This window comes from Mucor mucedo (genome assembly GCF_025094135.1).
Source record: "Mucor mucedo strain NRRL 3635 chromosome Unknown EV154scaffold_205, whole genome shotgun sequence".
In the NCBI taxonomy this organism is placed as follows: Eukaryota; Fungi; Mucoromycota; class Mucoromycetes; order Mucorales; family Mucoraceae; genus Mucor; species Mucor mucedo.
Window position 1 is genome coordinate 19,584 of NW_026252489.1, and position 23,189 is coordinate 42,772.

Here is a 23,189-nt window from a genome sequence, read left to right on the forward strand (position 1 = left end):
TATTGTGTGAAAAGAAAAAATCGGACTCTATTATTTTATGAAGAACTCTGTAATAAAGAACGGAATTGAGCCGTATTCACGATACATGTTAAATTCATGGGGCAGATAGCGTTTTTTCTTTTTTTGTTAAAATCGGAGCCAAAAGTTGTTCATTACAAATTATATGCACTGTACCATCATCAAGTTCAAATAAAACTAATAGCAATTCAGCAATTACGGTAACAATTTGGGATAGGGTCATTTTTTTTTGCTCTAAAAATAAAAATTATATCGCAAAAATAGAGTCCTTGAAAAATAATAATAGATAGGTTACCATTTTGAGTAAAGTCTACATTATAATCGTTTAAAAAGGGTCGTTAAAAAGCAACGTCAAGCAGTTTGGAAAAAGGTTTTTTTTTGGAAGTCTGAAGTAACGATTAAAAAAAAAAGTAATAAGTCCAGAATTGGGACTTTAAAAAAATAAGTTTGTTGCTTGTGAGAGCCCTTAAAATTGCACTACTGTTCCTTGTCCAAGTCGTCATTCGAGAAATGAGTAAGAAGCTCTATGAAGCGATCTCAATCTTTAGGATGGAATGACTTCATTTGAAAGTCTCGTTTTAAAATAAATACCAAATACCCAATCAAACAAAAAAAAACCTGTAGTAATTGATCCTAGTAAATTAAGCTTTTATAAAAAAATTTATTTTCTGCTGCCAAACAGACATTTTTTTTTCTTGTTTTCTTCCTCCTTCTTTAATTCCTCTTCTTCTACAAAATAAGAATATTTAATTAATCAAATGTTTTCAAAAAGTTTAGAAATAAAAATAGCTTACCCTCCTTTTCGGCGGCGTCGAAGAGGTCCCTCAAACTCTGTCTCTCCCTGGCTTTTTCATAATGGGCCACGTAGGGCATTGCAATAGGTCGCGCAGGGGAAACAGAGATGAAGGAGGCCTCAACGACACCGACCGCAGGAACAGAAGAGACAGAAGAGACGGAAGACACAGAAGAACCAACAGGAGCAGAAGAGACCACAGGAACAGAAGAGACCACAGGAGCAGAAGCGACCACAGGAACAGAAGACACCAAAGGAGCAGAAGCGACCACAGAAGCCAAAGAAGCAGTCAAAGACTCCTTGTCCAAAGAAGGACAACCGGAAACTCGGCGACGAGGAGATGATGGTGGGGAGGGCGGAGGAGTTTTTCGTTTGCCTCCAGAGTTTGAATTCTCACAAGGAGAAGGAAGACGGACAGAAGGAGAAACAATAGCCGAAGAGGAGGCAGTACCAGCGCCAAAAGAACGAGGAACACCGGCACGACGACCCGAAGAAACACGACGAGGAACGGCAAGACGGCGCGGAACGGCAACAGGACAAGAGACAGCATCAGGAGGTTGGACATCAGCAGGTCCAGAAACAGCCACAGGTCCACAAGTAGCCACAGGTCCAACATCAACAGCCGCTGGCTGGGCCGCAGCCACAGACAAAGCAACCGGAACAGGAGACGACTCAACAATTGTCGAAGAAGGCAAAGTCTCGACAAAGGGAGTCAAAGGACAAGATGTATTAAGGGAGTCACGATAATATATTTTAGTAAGATAAGATAAAGATGTTTTATTAAGATCTGTGGTTCATCTAATTATATATAAATAATATTGTGTAACTATATACTTGATACGACATGCCCCTCCTCAAAATTTGAACAGTATTTTTTCAAGCGAGACACATGAACGTGAAAAAATAATTTCTTTTTTTCTAATTCGGTGCTTTCTATATCGTACGTTGTCGACGACAACACTTTAATGATTCGGAATGGTCCAATCCAAGGGTCTAGTAATTTCTTAGAAACTTGTTTGGCTGCGTTAGATTGTGTTGAATTGAGCAATAGTACTAGTTGGTCTTTTTGGAACTTCGATTCATCACTTGTATACCATTGCTGCTGTTCATTTTGAATATTTGCGATTTCATGAGCTGCACGAACGGTTTCTACTAGGTCATTTTTGAATTTTGATAGTATGGTAACTGAATCTGATTTTATATAACTGCTGAAATTGGTTGTATGAGCATCTCGTCCATGAGTTAAAAAAAATGGTGTATCACCAATCGAGTTGTGAAATGATGTATTGTAAGCAAAACGAAAATGTTTTAATTTCTTATCCCAATCGTTGTTGCGTGATGTCAAATTTGTGAATGCTAAAATTCCTCGTCTCAGTGTGGACATAAATCTTTCCACTAATCCGTTGCTTTCTGGATGAAAAGGAGGTGTATAACGAATGTGAGAGTCTACTAACTGTGCTAGTATTTGAATAAATGTTGCGTTGAACGGGGATCCGTTGTCACAAACCCACTCTTGTACGTAACCATGTCGTGGAATGAAGTGATGGTAAATTGTTTCGGCTAAAGTGTCTTGAGTAATATTGGGAATTGGATATAATTCTACGTATCTTGTAAACATATCTTGACAAACTAGGATATACTTGTTACCACTGTCAGATTGAGGCAAGGGCCCAAAAAAATCAAGTGCGACGCGAGTAAATGGTGTTACGGACGTTGTTGGTTTTTGCACGTATTCTAAAGACCGTCCTGTTTTAGTCTTTTGACATACTATACATTTGCTGATGTTAGCTTTTATATCTCTGTCCATGTTTTCCCACCAAATTTTTTGTTGTTTGAATCTTGCCAGAGTTTTTTGAAAACCAAAATGACCAGCGAACTCTGTGGCATGCAATTCCAAAAACATTGTCTGTCGTAACGATTTGGGGACTACCAGGTGAAGTTGATTGATTGCTGGGTTACGAATTCCGCGCTGCAGTCTATATAATACGTTGCTAATAACTTTGTATCGTTCTGTGTACCGAACATCCTGGCAATTCTTGATAATATGAATTAGGTCTTCGTCTTCCATTTGCTTATCAGCCCATTTGATGGAGGGAATACTGGTGGCTGCTTTAATTTCAGGCAGCGGATTACGACTCAACAAATCGGCGGCGTGATTAGTTTTACCAGGTATATATTTAATAGAAAAATCATATCCTTGAAGTTTCAACTTCCACTTGAATAATCGATCTTGACGTTCTTCTTTGGTATTCATGAACCATTGTAAGCTAGAATGATCTGTATAGACTGTAAAATGTCCACATTCTAAGTATTGTCTGAACTTGTTAATACCCCAAAAAATACTCAATGCTTCTATTTCTTGAACTGAATATCTCTTTTCATGATCATTCATACTTCTGCTTGCAAATGAAATAGGGTATGGATGACCATCAACTCTTTGGCATAAAATTACAGCAATTCCATGTTTCGACGCTGCATCCGTGTGGAGTTCAAATGGTATACTAAAATCCGGTTGACGAAGAGTGGGGAGCTGCATCAGTTGATGCTTTAAGTCCTCAAATGCCTGTTTTTGATCTTCTTGCCATACAAAAGGTTGGTCTTTTTTCTTTAACCTTCGTAACGGTTCAGTTCGTACTTGATATTTGTTGATAAATCTTGCATAAACCCCGCACATTCCTAAAAACTTTTCAATTTCTTTCAAATTACTTGGTGCTTCAATGGCGAGTATGGGTTTGATTTCTTCTGGGTCTGCTTTCAACCCGGAATCAGTTGCTAAGAATCCTAAATATTTGACTGATTTTTTCGCAAATTGGCATTTTGCTGGATTTATAGTCAAGTTGGCGTCTGCTAATCGTCGGAATACGTCTTCAACGTCCTGAATATGCTCTGTCATATTTTTGCTCATAACTAGAATATCATCCATGTATACGATGGCTTTGGTGTAGCATAACTCGCCCAGCACTCTATTGACTAAATCCTGAAAAAATATCGGTGAATGTGACATACCTTGAGGCATTACATTCATTTGATAAAGACCTGATCTGCTAGTGATTACGGTTTTGAGCTTATCTTCTTCTTTGACGGGAATCTGCCAATAACCAGATTGAAGATCGAGTACGCTAAAAATGCGATTTTTTCCCAAGGACTGTAACGCATACTGCATGTTTACAAAAGGATACTTCATTGGCTTAGTCTTCTTGTTCACTTGCACATAGTCGCCGACGGCTCTAAATGAACCCACAGGAAACTTTTTTGGAATGGCCATAATTGGAGATCCCCAAGGTGAACTTGTAACTCGTGTAGCTACGCCCTGTCGAACCATTTGTTCTAAAATTTCATCTACCGCTTTTTGCTTTTCGGGGTGATATGTTCTTGGTGGAATAAAAATAGGTGGTTCATCGCCTGTGTCGATGCTGAATTCCATAAGGTTTGTAACTTTGATGGTACCGTCGGCATTAGGTAGCATTTTAGGATATTTTTTAGCCAATTGGTCGAAGTATTTTTGTATTTCTATCTCTGAGTGTGATACATGTAATTGTTGATTTTGAACAGTGACTTGATCTGCAGATATCAAACAGATGTTATTTTCTACAGGTGACACCGGGACAACGTTATAACGGCGCTCGGCCAAGGGCAAATTAATAATTTTATTATTGGAACGGAAAGTGATGGTTTTAGAAACACTATCGATGCTTCCTTTCAACTTTTCAAATAACGGATATCCAAGAATAAGATCCGTTTGAGGGAAATTATTTACGACTTGAGCCTCGACGAATTGATTGTACAATACGAACTTAGTGGAACCTTCGCTAATATTAACTTGGCCATCTACATTTTTGTAACGTAACCTATTACTTCTGTCTAATTCCAAATTAGGAATTGTTTTGAATATGTCTAAGCTCATGATAGTGAGATCACTGCCTGTATCAATTAATGTTGACACACTAATGTTGTTGACTTTGATACGAATTTTTGGCTTCGTGAATTGTGTGTTGGCCACTTTAGTTAAACAAACTGAAAATCCCGCATCATCTGTATTTTCAGCAGCATCAACCTGTTGTACAGATGCTGTGTTTGGATGCTTCTTTGGATTTCCGCTCTTTTTTGATTTTTCTTTGTGGAAACAATCCTTAGACTCATGTCTATGACCGCGAAATCCACAATAAAAACAGATAGGTTTATCTTCACGGTCGTATTGTTGAGTGTAAGTACCTTTGTTTCTTGGTGGTGTTCTTGGTTGGTATGGGTGATGAGTTACAGCTAGCGATGTATCCATGTGGTCTATATCGGTGGTTTCTTCATCATCTATATACGGTCCTGCTGTTGTACCAATTGGCTTCAGATCTTCTTCCCATCTACCTTTTCTTTCCAATTCTAACGCCGACTGGGTGGCATCTAAAAGTGTATCAAAAGCTTTCACCTCATTTTTACTGAGTAGTGTATAACGCAATTGTTGATTGAATAAGGATTGTAGAAATTTGTCGACCTGTTGCTCGGTTGATAAAGGTGTGGATAATAGACTGTGACAATGAGTCCAATCTGATATGTGTAATATCAATGCTGTTGATTGACCTTGTTTCATCTGTCGAAGCCTCATTTTGACCTTATTATCATCATATGTAGCACCTCGAGAGAATTGTCTCATAATCGCTTCCGTGAACAACTTCCAGCTAAGCAGTGCAATTTCTGGAAAGGTGGGTATCAACTGAGTGATTGGACGAGGTAAGTATAACTGAACATGGTCGATGCAATAGTTCATGTTGGTCACTCGGTATCGTTTGGCGACAAGCTCAAAATTCTTAAACCACTGACGAATGTTATCATCGCTGATACGATATGGTTCCACTACTATTTTTTCTATTCTGCTATATAAGTACATTTGCTCTTGAATTGACAAAGAGTCGGGTGTGCTTGTAGCATTGGAAATTGAAGTAGAGTCGGCCATGTTGATGTAAAAATTGTCAGGAGCGTCGAAGTAGATACTTGATGAATCCGAAAATTGATCGTCGTCGAGAAGATTATCAAATAAGGTAAATTTTCGTCGCTGGCGATTTCGAGAAGAATCGTCGTCGAGTCTTTTTCTTTTGTTGTTGATGTTGATTTACTTATATATTTGTGAAACTGCTTAATGTTTATAAAAAGGGAGCCTCACCATGTATTAAGGGAGTCACGATAATATATTTTAGTAAGATAAGATAAAGATGTTTTATTAAGATCTGTGGTTCATCTAATTATATATAAATAATATTGTGTAACTATATACTTGATACGACAAAGAGACAACACGTGACAACGTGCCACAATCGGACGATGTGTCTCCGGAGCAAGAAACAAACGAGGACGACGTGGCAAAAGCCAAACAACCAGCAAGAGAAGGAGCAGGCAAAGCCTCCGAACCAAGACAGGAAGCGTTTTCAGCCAGCCAAGACTGACTAATCACTTCGCCGACAAAGGCAAAGAGAGGAACGGAAGGATGGTATTGGGGGAAGGGAGGAAAAGAAGGCACCAAACCACCACCAACACAAGGCAAACCACGAGCAAAGGCACAGTCCAGAAAATAACAATTACTTTCGCCTTTTACAATTGTCGGTGGGCGAGACGCAAAGGAAAATTCCAGGCGTGGAACCTCACGAACAGGAGACAAGACAGCGGGGGGAAAGCAAGCAGGAGCGGAAGCAGAAGCACCAGCAGAAGAACAGGAAGAAACATCAGGCAAGGGCGAAATGGGGACTTGATCTCGCAAGGAGATGGGGTAAAAACCCCGACCAGTACAGAAGTACAACTCCCCAATAGCCTCTGGCGGAGAGCGACAGTTGGGTCGAAGACCAGTTACTACACGCCAAAGAAAGCCAAAAGACGAAGCAATTTTTTTCCAAGCGAAAAAAAGACCAAATCTGGCCAAAAACCAAGGAAATGCCGAAAAGAAAACGGCGAGATGCGTCAATTCACACATAAGGCTATTGAATGTCAACATTAGAATCAGGTATATATTAAACACGCTAATTGTGAGTATTATACTTACTCTTCGAAAAAAAGGTGGACTAGCATTTTTTAAAGACTGGTATAGGGAAGAAAAGAAAAAGAAAAGAAAACAACGCGCCCTTGTCTTAAAAAAAAGTTTTTCCTAAGCCACTAAAATTAGGACTTGTTATATTTTACTAGCCAAAAGAGTGTCAACTAAGACATGAAAATTCTCATTCCGTCAATTAAATAAAATAAAAAGAGATGACCACCTATTAATCGCCATTGCTCGCAATCAACTGCCGCTCCCCAACCCTCAACATTAAGGGGTGATATTTTTACTATTACGTAGGAGGGCCAAATGATCTCATTATAACCAGAGAGGCAATTAACACAGCCGCGGACTCGGTAGTGGAATTCTGCAACATGTTGCGGAAGGACGCAGCTTGGTGTACAAAATACACGACGATCTGAAAATAATTTTTTTTTAATATTTTTTTTCCTTTCCTTTTTTTAAGTTTTTTTTTTCTTATACAAGCATTGCCAAATAACACATTGCCAATTAACACAACACATTGAATAAAATAGTGATCACTCAATTAGATGAATTGTCGACGAAGTTTAATTATAAAAAAACTTGTCTACGCCAAACAGAGAAAGATACGACCAACTTACAAATCAGCTAAACAACCACCAAGGCGATGATTAACCTTGTCATTACATTAAATGTACGACCAAACAATCTTCAAAATGCTAGCGGAATGGGAATACCCTACAACACCAAGGACTTTATGAAAGTCTGTAATGGAAATAAGAGTGTACTTCTTGTATCTGACACTGCTGGAGTTCCGAGCAACTGTCAGAACAGTGTGGGCTCAAATTTCTGTTGCTTCATTACTTCAACGATAGCCAAGATATTGTCATCACCTTCTTGCTTGTGTCTAAAGTAGCAGTGAGTTTCACCGACGAACCAAAGGGATATAGATCTAAAGTTTATGCTGTAAGTACCAGTAAAGTATGCCAAATGTATTTTACTCACCTGTGGTCAGTACGTTTGGGAGCCTGAGAAAAGATCATATTATTTGCTACTGGCATTACGGTTTTAAAGGTTATGTCCATAATTGAAGAAAAAACTAAGACATCATTCCATGAACGACTTTTAAACACAATGGATGACGAGGTCCATTATTCAATTACATCCCCAATTTTATGATCATAATAAGACGTCTATGGATCTATCACTTTCGATCTCGGGACACTGAAGCATATTTCCCCTCAATCCAATCCAAGCAAGACTGAGGCACAAACGAAGAACAGATTTGAGCACCGGCCGAATGCAAACGGTAGTTGTCTGGACGATCCGTAGAATCCGGAAATTGAATGGACTACACACAGCTAACCACCATTTTGTTGTAATGAGCCTGGTAATGAAGGACGTTTAAAGTATTTGCCCATATAAGATGCGTTGATTTGATCAAGTTGGTGAAATTCTTAAGTCTTCGCTCCATTGGTCGGCAAGAGTAGCATTTTAATCACACCATTTGATCAACGAAATATGGCATATGCATCAAATAACGGCTATTAGCAGTTACCACTCGCCCATTGATACAGCGTCCAGAAATCTCTTTATTCAGAAACGTATGCCGACTTCTAAAACATCTACATATTTGTAAAAATGTCTAATTTTTATTATCTAGTCTCTGATTGCTATGTTAACTTTTCATTTTTGCAACGTCCTTACGAGAAATGCGCCACTACAAAGCAATCGAATATTCTTTCACTAATTCCATCTACGCGTATTTGGTCTCATTTTTCTGGACCAATGAAGTACAATAGTCGTTAGAATGTACAATAGAAAGCCTTAATTATCAATTGCTCTTCCGATACCTACACCGCCTTCCCAAGTTCCCTCAAAAGCTGATGGTATGTAAACCATGCTCTGCCTCAGATTTTTTGATGAAATTTTCATCACGTGCGCTCAAATCAAGGGTATATTATGCATCTATAGTGCTGAATTCACGGAACGTTTTGATGTTGGGAACTAAAAGATTATAGACCAAAGTACCATGCCCTCTACCAATTAAATGGGTCTCGTCACCAAAAAAAAAGATGTACCCTGAAGGTGGAAAGGGAGCTAATCACTGGATCAATACCAAGCAAATCGAATCCATAATGCATACCGCGTCTAGTATCTTAAACATATTGGTGTACACTTTGAATAATATACCGGATCGCCGTTGCCTAATTCGGGTTTTTGTTCTCATATCACCTGCATCCAAGACGTACATACCGTAAGGGTAACCTTTAGGATGTCTGTCAACCACTTTGCAAATTCTGTAACCATATTTGCTTGTTTGTTCAAGATGATTCATGACGTCAGCCTTTCCTGGAATATAACCAGTCATTCCGAGCAAGAATACTTTACTTTCGTGAACAGTTTCATTGTTTTTTCCAACAAGAATCCTCTTGCACACAACGAATTGATTTCCTCGATGATTGGCTTCAATCAATTCATCCAATACTTGGGCTTTTTGGGCCAGGTAAAATAGCCAGTGCTATCATGATCGACTCCTTTGCTCTAACAACGAAAAGGTGTGTTTGATTAAGATAACATATATAGGTAAATTTAAATTCTAAACCTTTTAGATGCGGGAATGTTCATAACCTTTCAGTGGACTAACGTTTGGGAGCTTCCAAATTTGGATTTGTAGGGAAACCCATCAACGTAAAGCAGAATGCAGATATAATTGCGTTTGAGCAAATTTTGTCAAAGAAATTGTTTTTAGACCGAATCGTAAAATATGTCAATATAGACGCCATCTTCATCATAATCGCTAGATTGATTTGCGTACTTAAAGTCTACATAGAATTCGTTGTCAACCAGTATTTCTGCACGTGAAGCTGCGACAGAAGACGTAGGCATGCTTTGAAAAGGTTTTGGAGGGGAAATGTCATCAGAACGAATTGATATTTCAGCTTTATTTTGGTCTTTTTATCGCACTTTGCCAAAAGCAATGTTGATGCAATGTGATTGTTGTACGTTGTTATCAAAAAACAAACATACTTCCTGACACACATTATACATTTCTACAGAATCAATGGTGCCTTTATCAAGTAATCTATGTATAGCCTCTGGAGAAGAAAGTAACCCGCCCAAGTCTAAATTGCAATTAGTATGGAAGGAATTTGGTGAGTCAATATGTAGTTTACTTCAGACAGAAACAGGATTACTGTAGGAAAAAAGATTTGCATTGACAAGCTTTACGACATCACGCTAGACCTGTCTGGAGAAACCGTTATTATCAAGAAGCCTAATTAAGCCTATGCAAAACTTTTAAATTATGTTCCAGTTGTAGTCGTGGCCAAAATGCTTGTATCTGATTGCATTTTCGAATACGAAAGCGTCATCGCGTGTTAGTTATTGTAACAATACATTATACGTGCGACGTTTGTCACTATGATTTTAAGTTTGGTTACGCGAAACTTCGTCGATTACGGTAACATCAACCGCATGCTGGTCATTAGGATTTTGTGAAGGGACTACCTCATCTTTTGCGTTGGTACTGATACTGTTCATCCCACGTCTTACTGCAAAGAAATGGCATTTTATTCTACCATTCGAGCATGATTTTCAAAAGAACTGTAACAATAGCTGCATGTAAAGTTATGTGATAAAATCATGTAATTAAATCAAGGGTTGTGTCAAAGATGCGGTTATTCAATCCTAACATAAAGTATTTAACGCAGTTGCATGAATAACTAGATCCAATTTTGGATTCCAGACAGCTGTCATTCATTAGGTATTGCAACTGGAACTTATTTTGTTTATATAGTAGCTTCGATTATATAATGGATATGATATAAAACTCATGACATATAAGAATATGGGGAATATGTATATATATATAGCGCGGTTTTTCTGACAACGCCTTTTTATCAATCTACGTCATATTATATTTCCAAAATTCCCGCAAATAACATAAATGACATACTGTAGTTCATACCATCATCGAACTTCGAAAGCAAGTATTAGATTTGCAAATTGTAACCCAATTAAACCACACCCGGATAAACGATCGTGTAAATGCCATGAAACAAAGGTTAATTGTATGGAGCATGGATGACGTTATGCCGTTAAGAGGCAGTCATAACATTGGGTTGGTAAACTTTGATATACAACTACAGCGTTTTTATAACAGTCGATTAGATGACTGAGCCATCGGCTGTCAGACGTATTGCTCGTTTTTCTAAAGCTAGAAAGCCTGACAAGGGTATTATGACCGAAAAAGGTACACCTTGTAGGATCAGTGACAGAGTCGCACTCTGAAAAGTCTTTTGCGTGTTCGACCTGACTTATGTTATTTAGCTGAAGAAAGTCAACAAGAAATTGAAATGTTTCTATGGTGTTTCGAGAAATTATGCTAAATCATGCATCCCACAATTGGAGGGACATTTTCAATCAGACCCAATTCTTAACATCAATACCTGGGGTATGCATTTGGGTGAGCTCAAGATGAAGTAAATCCTTGCTTTCTAAGCGCTGGCCAGAAGAGGTAACATAGGTTTGGATCAATGCTTGCGTCACTGGGGAGTTGAAAGACTGCTAGCTACTGTCGCTCACAACACATTGGGAGAAATATTGATTACATTATAGAGGAAGTTCGAGTATTGTTAAGCAACTAATGTAATTTTTGTTTTCCAGAGAGTGTCGAAAAATAAACCAAGTTTTTTGTCCGATGATGAAGAGACCATCCCTCCTGGTTTCGGACTAAAGCAACCAGAGAATTTCCGTATACTTAATGAAGAGCTGTCTAGTAGAGACAATGATGATGTGTCTTTGCAAAAAGATACTCCAGTAGCCAGACCGAGGGCGCAAAGGAAGGATTGTCAACAAAACATAAATCTTTTAGGCTAATCCGCACTATTAAGATTTCTATACATATAATTTATTAAACTTGTGGATGACAATTTTTTTACCTACCTTTCATGTTTTTTTTCTTTTTGTAGCCAAAATTGTTTTATTTCGTAAGTACTGTCCTTCATGTAGTAGTAGACAGTACTGAAATATATACTATAAATAAATGTAGCGTAAAATACAGCAATATGGATTAAATTTGTATACTTTAAATTGCCTAAGATTTGTGTGTACATATTAGCCATATGCTGAAGGTAATAGCCATTTGAATATCCAATATGTCTTTTCTAATGAGCTGTATAATAATAGACTGTAACTATAGATTCTTTTCTGAGCTATAACGGTGGATTGAGGTATTACATGTTTTTTCGATATAAAATTCTACTCTTGGGTTCCAAAAAAAAAAAAAATTAAGCTGAAAAATGTTTCTTTAAGGCTGCAGTTTTTTTTCGTTAGGCTGATAGAAGTATTTATGTGGATATGCTGGTAAATCTCTTGAGGGTTCGCGAATGTCATTTCTATACAGTGCATCTATTTTAAAATGAATAATTCTTGAAAAAACGGACATTTTTGAGAATTTCAAGTCCGATCCCTATAATTTTTTTTTTTTTTTTTTGGTCATTTCATTTTAAAATGTTCATTTCTCATTTCCTGATGTATTTATTTTTTAAGAACTTCCTAATTCATTTCCTGATTGTAGTGTAATTTTTTTATTGGTCTAACCGAAGCTTGCGATGTGATGTTTTCAATTTAGAAAATTCTTTGACAATGGCGAAGGCGTCTTTTGCATCTTTCCCTAGGCTGTAAGCTTCGATATGACGGAAACTTTTCTTCCAGTATCTTCTAATTAAAAGAGATGGCTCTCCAGGAGGAGCAGCACAACCCAGAAACATGTTGATATTATTGTCGAGGGACTTGAAGTTGTAGTTGCAATTTTGTCTTGCAACTTTCTTAGCGGCCCCCCAAAATCGTTCGATCGGATTTGTTTCGCAATGGAATCCGGGGTACAGCTCAAAGATATGGCCTGCATTGCCAATGGCTTCTTCCAAAATTGATTTTTGGTTCAAAAAATCGGGTTGGCTACCAACCAGATGGTTTGCAAAACTCGTATGATCATCAAGACCGATGTTATGGCAGTCCTTATTTTGGCCACTGTATCTTTCTCGCTCTTGAAGAATAAATTTGAGGCCCTTAAAATAAACTTTCATTTTGTTGTTCTGGCATAAAAAATAACACAAAATTTAAAAAATTACTTACTAATTGGTATTCCTGAAGTAACTTACCGGATGCTTTTTTCTAATAAACTCATTTTTTGTCGTTTTAAATCAGCATTCAACTTTGAGTTATGCAATTTTTGAACTCCAACAAAATTGTTGTCTCTTTCGACATAAAAATCCTGGATTTTGGTAGCATCTTCACCTGCGGCAGACTTTCCGGTATATTCATCATTTCTTACTCGAACCTTATCTTTACCTACTTCATGGGGAAGCATGTTCATTCTGTTGTCGACCAAAGCATCCAAAGCAAAGGCCTTGTGGTTGCTGCTTTGGTCGAGCGAGAACACTCCAATGCTATTTTTATGCAAGAAAGCAAAGATCCCAAGAACGTCTTGCAACTGTTCCGGCATATCAGAGATAGTCCAATAACCCTCACTTGCTGCACCGGGATAAAAAATCTTTCTTGAATCATTAACATATTTTTAATTGTGGCCATCATGGTACCATGGCACTTGCAATGAAACTCTGAGATCATGATTGATCTACCCTCAGATTTAGGCAGACAATAGCTCTCATCATTTTCTAGCCATGTCTGTTTTTGGTAATCGTTGGCATAGAATGTGCTCTCGTCATGGGTAACCAAAACATGTTTTTTGGACTACTGGGAACACCAACGAAACTTCCACATTAACATCATTAGGGTCATACTGCTGGGACAGTTCCGGATACCCCATCATTTGCTTGGCCCAAATCTGACGATAATCGATGACGTCTTATCTCCCTTGTCCATCAAAGTATACGGTACGACCTATAAAAGCAGAATTATTACAAATGGTTACCAATGACATATTGAAATATTACCGAGAGGTTTAAAGTTAAAACCCCATTCAATTAACTTTCTGTGAATACATTCGGCAGAGAAAGGGCTGCAGGCATCCACAGAATCCACATCTATACCGGGATCGATATTTATACGCAACTCATTTTGTATGCCGGTAATACTTCTTTGGCTACGAGGTACAGCACGAAACTATTCAACGATTTTTTTTTTGATATCATTATCGTCAAGAATTGATACTCTCTTGCTATGCAATCCCTGCATTCCTTTGCTGACTTTGTTAGTTTCCAAATATTCGTCTGCCTATTTTCTTATGAGAAGGCTACGGTAAATAGTAGCTTTGCTGTACCAAAATACTTTTGCGGCACATTCAGATGCTTCTGTCTTTTTCAAACCTTTTAAGCGAAGTGACAAGTACAGATGGACAGCTTGATACTTGGAGTTTTCATCAACACCATTTTTTTGTTGCTCAGAGCGAGCATTAATTGTTGGTCCCGATTCCGTATCCAAAGTAACAAGAGATTCGGCAATCTGTTCCATTTCAGTTTTTTCTGGTGTTGTTTCCTCGATTGGTTTAAAAAAACGGAGAATAGATGTATTTCCCTAAGCCATTTCTTTGTTCTTTTGAAATTTTCTTCTTTTATGTCTATCACACACATCAAATCCACGACTGTACAAAGACGTTGCTTGATTTCCGTTAATTTTTTCAAAAGCTGTGGGTTAAGACGAAGCGACTATTTATTAGATATCTGTACTAATAACAAAAAAAAACTGTTAGAAGTTTATTACCATTTTCCTTTTTATCTTGCTCCAAGGGCATAATTTGAGGCTCATCTTGAGGCTCATCACTGATTATTTCTACCGTTGGTTTATTGTCTATACTGCGATGTTCGCGCATTTTTTGAAGATGGCGTCCTTGTCTCTTTAATTTAGGCATTGAAGTAGAAGATCATGTTGCACAAATGTCAAAGTTTCTGGTACCTTCCGCCAAAATCTATTGCTCTGGTGATTGGTCAGAATTAGATTTACGAAAAAGAGATTTAAAATATTTTTAAATCCGCGACGGGAATTTATTTAGCCGGAGAAAGCCGGCTCAAAGAATGTATTAGAGCCGGATTTTTGATACATGTTCAATTCATCTAGGTTATAGCACAATTCTTTTTGTTAAAAAATCGGAGCCAAGAATTATTCAGGATAAAATAGATGCACTGTATTAAAACTTAAAAAAGGTAACTCTTTGAGCAAAGTACTTTCACATATAAACTATAGTATAAGGACGTCGTGCCTTTCATGAAGAATACTTATGTATACCTGCGTCCTTTTTTTTTTCTACGGATAATGACTACACCTACTTTTTAAATCACCTAATTTTTTTTTAAAAAGTAAGTCGTGACTAACGTACTTTATTTTTCAGTATTTTTTTACAAACGTTTTTTTTTTCGTACTTTTTCTAATTTTACTTTTTTTTTCTACGTATGTTTTATTTACGTGCCTTTTTTTTTGAAAGTGCTTTTTTGTTTTTCTCGACGCTGTTTTTTTTTTCAACATACTGTGTTCTTCGACGTGTTTTTAATTTGCGTGTCCTATCTCACATAATCAATTCATGTATGAAAAAATATAATCAGATCTTTGTGTTTTTTCATTTTTGTATGAGTATGAGATATAATTTAAATTGTTTTAACTTTTAGTCTTCCAAAAAGTCGGCTTCGAAGTCAAACGGATATCAAAGCTATCCAACTTTATAGGTCTCTTCCATAATTACAATTACATCTTCATATGTCACAACTTCATCTTCAGCGATAATCCAACCAGCAATTTCAGGGACGATGACAGTTATAAAATATTATTGGTGACTTAAACCAGTTGCTTTTAGTGCACCGGACCCTTTGTAAGATTCATGCGAAAACATGTATATGGTTGCTTTGCTAATAATTTCATAGCCTATTTGACGATAATTTCCTGGCTAAATGATATATAATATTTAAGTAATTTGCATTTTTTTTCGCGTTTAATAATTTGTTACCTTACTACGGTGCTTGTTTGCGTAAAACAGGTTGAGCAATTTGTAATTAGCTGAACCCCCAGCAGCCTCAATATTAAATTTTGTGTATTCGAATTGGCTTTGGTCTCTTCCAGATATAAGGCTGTAGATGATTGCATTTTTAATCCGCTCCTTGGATTGGTGGCCAAGTTATTCGAATGTAAAACATTCGCAGAAATACTTTAAAATTAATTGACGTTGTTCTTCAATAGTATGTAATTTTCATAACTCTCTGAGTTTAGGTTCGTATATATTGTGTATTTGTTTTATATTGGCCTTTGGATTTCTTGACGTTTCCTGAGTATTTGTTGTCTTCAGCATACATTTTTGTGTGTGTATTCTTTTTTTAAGGTATCCAATTTATAATAAGCATCTATAATGGGGGAATGCATGTTGTTACTTTTAAAGACGAGATCTTGGCATTTATGACAAAAAAACTCAGTTTCGGTCTGGTCAGGAGAATTAATTGCTTTGATAGCTCCAATTGCTTCGATTGATGAAATATGTGAGGGTACTTCCACAACAATTTTGGGTTTTCACAGTATTTCATTGTAGATAATTTTTGTTGTTGTTGTTAATGCTGCTTTTGTTGCTTTTGTTGCTGGGTCTGCTGTTATTGCTTTTGTTGTGTCTAATGTTGTTTCTGTGGTTGTGTATTTTCCTGTAGCTATGGGTTCTTATTTGATTTTGTTGTTTTTGATTTATGTTATTTTCTTCTTGTTTTGGTTTATATTATTTTCTTGTTCTTTTTGATTTATTTTATTTTCTTTTTCTTTTTGATTTATATTGTTTTCTTGTTGTTTTTGATTTATTTACGTTTTTTGCTGATTTCGGGTCGTTTTTGTTTTACATTGTTTTTGATTTCTGTTGGTTTGTTGGTTTTCTTTTGAGAGATCAACCCATGGTATGTCTTATTTGCTAGTCAAGTCAGTACCTTTGTTGTTTTTATTATGTTTTGTGTAGCCTTAATTGTTGTCTCCACAAGTCTATTCCGGTTTTTGGATGTTTGAAGAGATCTTTTTTGTAAATTGTGGTATAATGCTGGAAGAGAACAGCTAGTTTTTTTTTTCAATTATATAGGTGTGTAGTGATTATCGTATAATACGAAGCTGACTGGTTTATTTACATTTAAATGCAGTTTGGAAGTATGGTTATTGACTCCTTCTTTGAAAAAAATAAACTGGGCGGCTGAACACATCAGCAATGAGATAACCTAAGCTTACATTAATAAGTATGATAGCACTTAAATATAGTTATTGTAATCATAATTACTTGTAGATCCCATAATCATCCATTTGTCTTTCTCGCATTCGCCCATTACAGGGACACTTATCGACTGTAATAATGTCTGGTATTCCGAAATGCAACCGGCAAAGAAGCAGGTAATATAATATGATGCATTATTGGTTAGCTGTTTTAATAGGCAATTTCTTACATCCATTTAGGAATCCTCATCCTTCTTAAAGTCACCCGAGAGCTCAACACCAAGAGACAGCGCAATTCTTTTCACTTCATCTTTTCCTACGGAGGCAGCAACAGAACGAAAACCACAATTTCCATCCCCAAGAACTTTTGTCACCGAAGCGACGTGATTTAGCATGCAGACGGAGAACAAGGCTACAAAAGGCTTGATATGGTCAACAATGATGGTAGAACCATCGAATATCACTTGCGCGAGTTTCTTTGTAGTAGATGCTTTTGTTTGTTCACCTTCTTCAGTCTAACCTCAGCGGCTTCACCTTGGGAAAAAATTCTCCCCGTCTTTGAAATTTTTTCTAAAAAAGGAGTTATAAGTACTGATAAACTGAATATAATATTATTTTTATGTCAACTTACGACTACTGACTACTTGTTCCTTCTTTTTCAAAGGCTGTAAGACCTTGAAATCCAGATTAGCATTGATGTTGTCCACCATTTGGCTGATAACATCAAGCTTTTCTTTTCGTACGTGCTCAAATGGCATTTCTTCTATTGCCTGTCGAAGCTAGTGCAAAATTGTGTCAGTTGCATTTCAATTAAAGTTTAAAATGGGCTTGTTAACAGTTAAATAATTTGTCTATAAACACAAAATAATACATGCTGACAACAACTGGTGTACACTCTCAAGAGAGGTCGAGTTATTGCTCAAGGCCAATTTTCCAACAATCCATCTTGCGTCCACAGAAGAGAGAGGAATGACAACATCCTTACGGGATAACCAGACTGTCCCATCCATTACTGTTTGTCTGGCTGCTGAAATACCTGATCATATTCTTCCTTGTATATGATATGTCTACAAGGTAGCTTCATGACAGTACTGAAAACTCCTGTACAAGGTCTCAAGCTGCGATCACTGATCTCTTTCTTGAACATTTGTACTTGCTCCCTAATCTTCTCAATTGCAAATCTGCTAACCACCTTGACCAATTCACGAAACATTGGGTTGGTTAAAACAAAAGGATCGGCCGATAACGTCGAGTAACCTTTACCCATGACAGCTTTGATGTTCTGGTTGGCGAGCACCATATCTAATTGGAGCAAATGTTGTGGCCAAGCTACATTTGGCAATTTGACGATTATTTCCTTTCAATGCACTGTGGGCTGCTTCGACAGGACTGGTCGTATAAATTCCCATGTGGGAAAACTTATCTGTGTACTGCTTGACCCAAGAAGTACGTTGTTTGTACAATTCGTCAACAAAATCCACAATCTTTTCCACATTTCTTGTTGCATTCAATGCATGCTTTTTGATGTTATTGACATTGGCGATAGTTTCAGCATCGTTTTTGCTACCATGTAACATCCAAAATAAGTTAACTAAGGCTTCATACTCTTTTGTGTCGGGAAACAACTTAAAACAATTGGCTTTGACATTTTGAGCGATAATGTGCCAAACACAAATCATCTTATTGACTTCTGGAAAGATATTATCCAGGGCACTACGAACACTTGCAGCTCTATCAGTGATAATCACTTCTGGTAAGGTACCAGCATTCTGGTAGATCTGCATTGTTATTAATATATGAACAAAAACAAGAAATTATAAATAAAATAATTATTTCAAATTTAAATGAGAGTGATAACATAAAATAAAAATAATAATACAAAGATTGAAGGATAAAAAGTTAGATTTTTTTTTTTCATGCATCATGTCAAAACATTACCTTTGTCTTGAGTGTCTCAAAAAACCACTCATAAGTCACCTTGGTTTCGTCCGCAACCCAGGCCAAAGCAATGGAATAATTCATTAAACCCTTCTTCGATCCATTGCTGATATTGTTGACACCAATGGCATTTATGAGGGGATAACCAAACATGTTAGTACGGTATGTGGCGTCAACGAGAAGTACTTCGGGGCATTGACGAATGTTGTTTACCGCACTAACATGGGCAAAGAACAAATGGGTCAACCTTCCATTCTCCTCATACTTGCTTGACAAAGTATAACCCTTCTCTTCTAAGTTGCGAATGAAGGGATTCATGTGATGTTGATTTTCACCTTCGTTTAAAGCACGTCTCAACAGAGCACGTTGGTTGGTGATGTCCTTTGCAATCACTTTCGTCTTTGTGCACTTGACGTTGTTTACGGCCGCGACAATAGCCGATGTCTTGGCGTTTGCAACGTGCATCTCTTCAATCGTACGTTGCTGTTCGTAATGGAGCTTGCGGTTGTTGACAAGACATAATTTTTCGTCGTCTTCCAACATGTCATGATTATGGACATCGTTGTGGCTTTTAACGATCCAACGATCTCCATTCTTCTTGGGCAAAACTGCTCTGATAAAAAATTCGCAGGTTCCAGTCATTGTAACTTTAACTCTTTTGCGAGAGTTCTCGGTACGAACGGCCTTGTACTTGTTGCTGAATACACAGGCGTAATGGAAAAAGGCTGACTTTTTAGCATGTCCAATGGGTGAACTGTCCCGGATGAATAGCTGAAAACCTTGGTCGGCGGCAGCATCAAAACAGGCGTCTTTAAATTCCTCGGCGGAGGCAAAAGTATCACCTACGGTAGGAAAAGTTGTAGTTTTAAAAGTAGTAATCGACATTTTAAAAGTTTTATTTAAGGAAAAACGTTACTGAAAAAATAAAAAAGTACGTAGAAAATAAAAAAAAAAAGAATAAGTACGTAGATCACGTGTTATTTGTTTAAAAAAAATCACGTGTTTTAAAAAAGTACGTAGAAAAAAAAAAGACGTGGGTGTAGACATTTTTTTTCGAGCACCGGTGCAAACTTTTCTTTGTGTTTAATACCTCGAAATGACCAAACAACCTATTGGTGCTTGTTTTTTATTTTTATTTATGGTATTTGACGAAATTAAAACAATTCATAAATAATGACATAAAAGTATATCATTATTTGAGAAGAAAGAAGACTAAAAAAACTATGCGACTACTAAAAAATGATCCCAATATATTGCAGTCTTTTAATGATGAGTCAACCATTTCTGGTTTTGGAATAAATGTATACATTGTTTACCGCCTGCTCAACTTAGTACTGCTTGTTAGAATTTTTTCCAGTTAACGTTATCCCATATCAGTCGATCAAAAGTACGACTATCCTAACAATCATCGGTTTTAGGAGACACGTATTTATGAGATCATGCAACTGTTGGTGTAAAAGAAGCATACTGGTTTAGCTAGTGTAATTTGCAGTAGAACATAATAGTTGTAGTTCTCCTTTATTTGTTGACTTTGTAATACATAAAATTACAAAATCTTTAAAAGATTTGTATATTTGGTTGAAGAAAGTAGGTATCCATTCACTCATACACTTTACCAGATCACTAACGTATATCAATATATAATTAAATGAACCATAATATTAATATCTTTTCTATTCTCTCCATGGTAAGCAATACATTAGTAGAACTTTTGATATTAAGTTCCTCTTTCTTACAATTCTTGATCTGATCTGAAAAGATTCTCTTCTCGATTAGTGCTATCGTAAGTCGGTAGTAAAGCATTTGGTATATCGTATTTAGACTAATCATGCAATTCTTTAATATAGAATGATATACTTGTAGTAGGAAAAGTTGTATAGCAGTGTACAAGCGTATTTTGGTATGCTACATCAAAGCTTGCTTCAATCTCATTGATTATTTAATTAAACGATTTGTTAAATTATCTTTAAATGAATCGTACCTTAAAACAACACAGTCAATTTAAAAGTGTTACCGGTATATGAAAACTACAAAACAGTTGGAGGTTGTTTCTCCTTTCTCAAATTTTTAAAACAACAACAATGGAAAAAACAACAACAATGGAAAAAACAACCATCTATGGAAATCGTGAAACCTTTTCACAAGATGGCTCTCAGGGACGTGCCCAGTTCTGAGAAGGCATCGGAAGAAAAGGAACCTCTTCAGAAATTGGATGTGGAGGAATCCCACTCGGAGTTGGAGGAGTCAATCGAGATGGAGAAAAAGAAAGAAAAGTTGGAGGACTTACGAGAGAAGATACAACTTCTTTCTAAAGAATCCGACTTGTAAGAATTCCAGTTCTGACCTTCCTGCTAGAAAGGGAACCCGATAAAAAAATGAGAGGTAAAATAAAAAATTAAAATAAAAACGATAGAAAAACAATTCTACAGTAACGGCTGGTTTCAAAAAAAAAAATTCCTACTGGAGGAATACTGGTTAGTCATGGTTGAATATTTGCAGGACATTTTAACTGATGTTTCTGAATAAAATAGCAATGTTACTGGTATTCCGACTAAAATGTTTTTCCATTGAATAATTGCGTTACTGTAGAAGGGTATTTTTTCCTTTGTCACATTATTCGGTACAAAATGTACTGGTGAACACATCAGTGACGGATTGTTAATTTTGACAAATCAATTCTTCTGCTTTGGAATATCAATTTTCAGAATCATTCCTATTTTCGCCAGTTAGCCAATTTTTAAATGACGTAACTTTCTGTAAGTTCGAAATAATGTGTGAAAAGCAAAAACGTTCTCCGGATATTTAGTATTTAAAGAAATGTTTGTGGTCATATCTTTGGGATTGATTGAGTAGTTGTACATATATCAAATAGTTCGGTAGCCGACAAATATAACGACAATGCAGTATCAATTGATCAAGTTAGAAGTAGTAGTTGTCTGGGAGAAACCTGGAAGTAATGGTAATGGGGCGGGACAATGTGGTTTGGCTAGGCGATGTGGTGTTCGAGGTAATAAATTTAGTTTAATATTTTATAAATGCCACTAACTTTAAACCAAATCTTTATAGTTGGAAGTATCGAAAACTTCACCGCCCGTTTCTTTGAGGTCATGATGTTTTTTGAGAACCAATTCATATACTGGCCGAATGAAATTGAAAAGAAAGAAATTAAAAATGCAAATGAAAACCGCTTTGGGTCTCCGTACTTACCTGGGATTATTGAGGGTTCCCAAATTGATCTTACATGTGAATCTCCCTGTCATAGAAAGGATGAGTATTATGGGAGGAAATCAACCTAGTGCATGAATACAGTTGCAATCTGTGAACGCAATCGAAACATCTGCTACTTTGGCTGTAGGTAGTTTGGAAACTCGCACGCCATGAAAGTGTTGAAGCAAAGCCATCTCTATAAAAACAAAGATGACTTCGTCAAGGAGATGAGTACGTTCTTGGAGAAGGTGGGTACCAAGCCTACAAATGTTTGGTACCTATCCATAAGAAATCTCATGGTGAACACATGCCTGCAGACGATGAAAAGTTTGATAAGTACATTGCAATGATGCGTATCAAGAGCGAGCATTTTTTGGAGATTTTAAAAGAACGATTTTATTCGCTATAATTACTTCCTACTCGAATCAATGACAGAGGTGATCATCAGTTCGTAAACGTATGAATTAATGTCTGTATTATCTTGAACAACTTTCTTTTTGAATTGAACAAACAGATGACGAAGATATTATTTTACGAAGCAATTATGGGACAAAAAAAGAGGAAGCGTTAGCCATGCCGAGTCAAAAATCGAAGAAGATGTTCAAATGTCGTAAGGATCAACAGGAGGAATATAATGTTGGGGAAAACAGTTCTGAAGAAGCTACTGAAGAGGAAAAAGATCTCCACATCGGTAAGAAAAGTACAAAACGATCAATGAAATTGTTCTTACGTTTAACAACAAATCCCACGTTTTTCTAATAACAAACAATAAAAATATCATATATGTCATATGCATGGTTTAATTTAATAAATTTTATATTCCAAGTTGAGGTTATATAACATGGCGACACCTTGCTCAAATTAAAAGTGTTGATCCTCGTGATGGCATTTTGACACCTGCCCATGTACTCTGCTAATCTTATCTTTTTTGCCGCTGCTTCTCGCTGACCCTCGTCGAAACTCGTCACATGTATGTAACTAGTTGCATTCATTTAACACATGACGGGGAAAAAAGGAAAAACCTGTTATGACACTAGAAAATTTGAATCGTCATTA

General features: G+C 36.8%; 3 protein-coding genes across 3 annotated transcripts; all 3 read right to left on the reverse strand.

The window, feature by feature from the left end:
• Nucleotides 1-1,742: 1,742 nt before the first annotated feature.
• EV154DRAFT_408106 (uncharacterized protein) lies at nt 1,743-2,141 on the reverse strand (the record flags this gene model as incomplete). Its single annotated transcript, XM_051595350.1, has 1 exon — nt 1,743-2,141. A coding segment is annotated over one exon (399 nt), but the record flags the coding sequence as incomplete, so codon positions are not given.
• A 3,879-nt stretch (nt 2,142-6,020) lies between these two features.
• On the reverse strand, nt 6,021-6,859 carry EV154DRAFT_487826 (uncharacterized protein; the record flags this gene model as incomplete). The annotated part of the gene is made up of 3 exons (XM_051599020.1): nt 6,021-6,038; nt 6,075-6,768; nt 6,834-6,859. 3 exons carry the CDS (start codon nt 6,857-6,859, stop codon nt 6,021-6,023), a joined length of 738 nt encoding a protein of 245 aa, XP_051451097.1.
• A 10,346-nt stretch (nt 6,860-17,205) lies between these two features.
• On the reverse strand, nt 17,206-18,288 carry EV154DRAFT_581249 (uncharacterized protein; the record flags this gene model as incomplete). The annotated part of the gene is made up of 4 exons (XM_051606637.1): nt 17,206-17,410; nt 17,509-17,558; nt 17,620-17,767; nt 18,025-18,288. 4 exons carry the CDS (start codon nt 18,286-18,288, stop codon nt 17,225-17,227), a joined length of 648 nt encoding a protein of 215 aa, XP_051451098.1. The 3' UTR covers nt 17,206-17,224.
• Nucleotides 18,289-23,189: the final 4,901 nt, after the last annotated feature.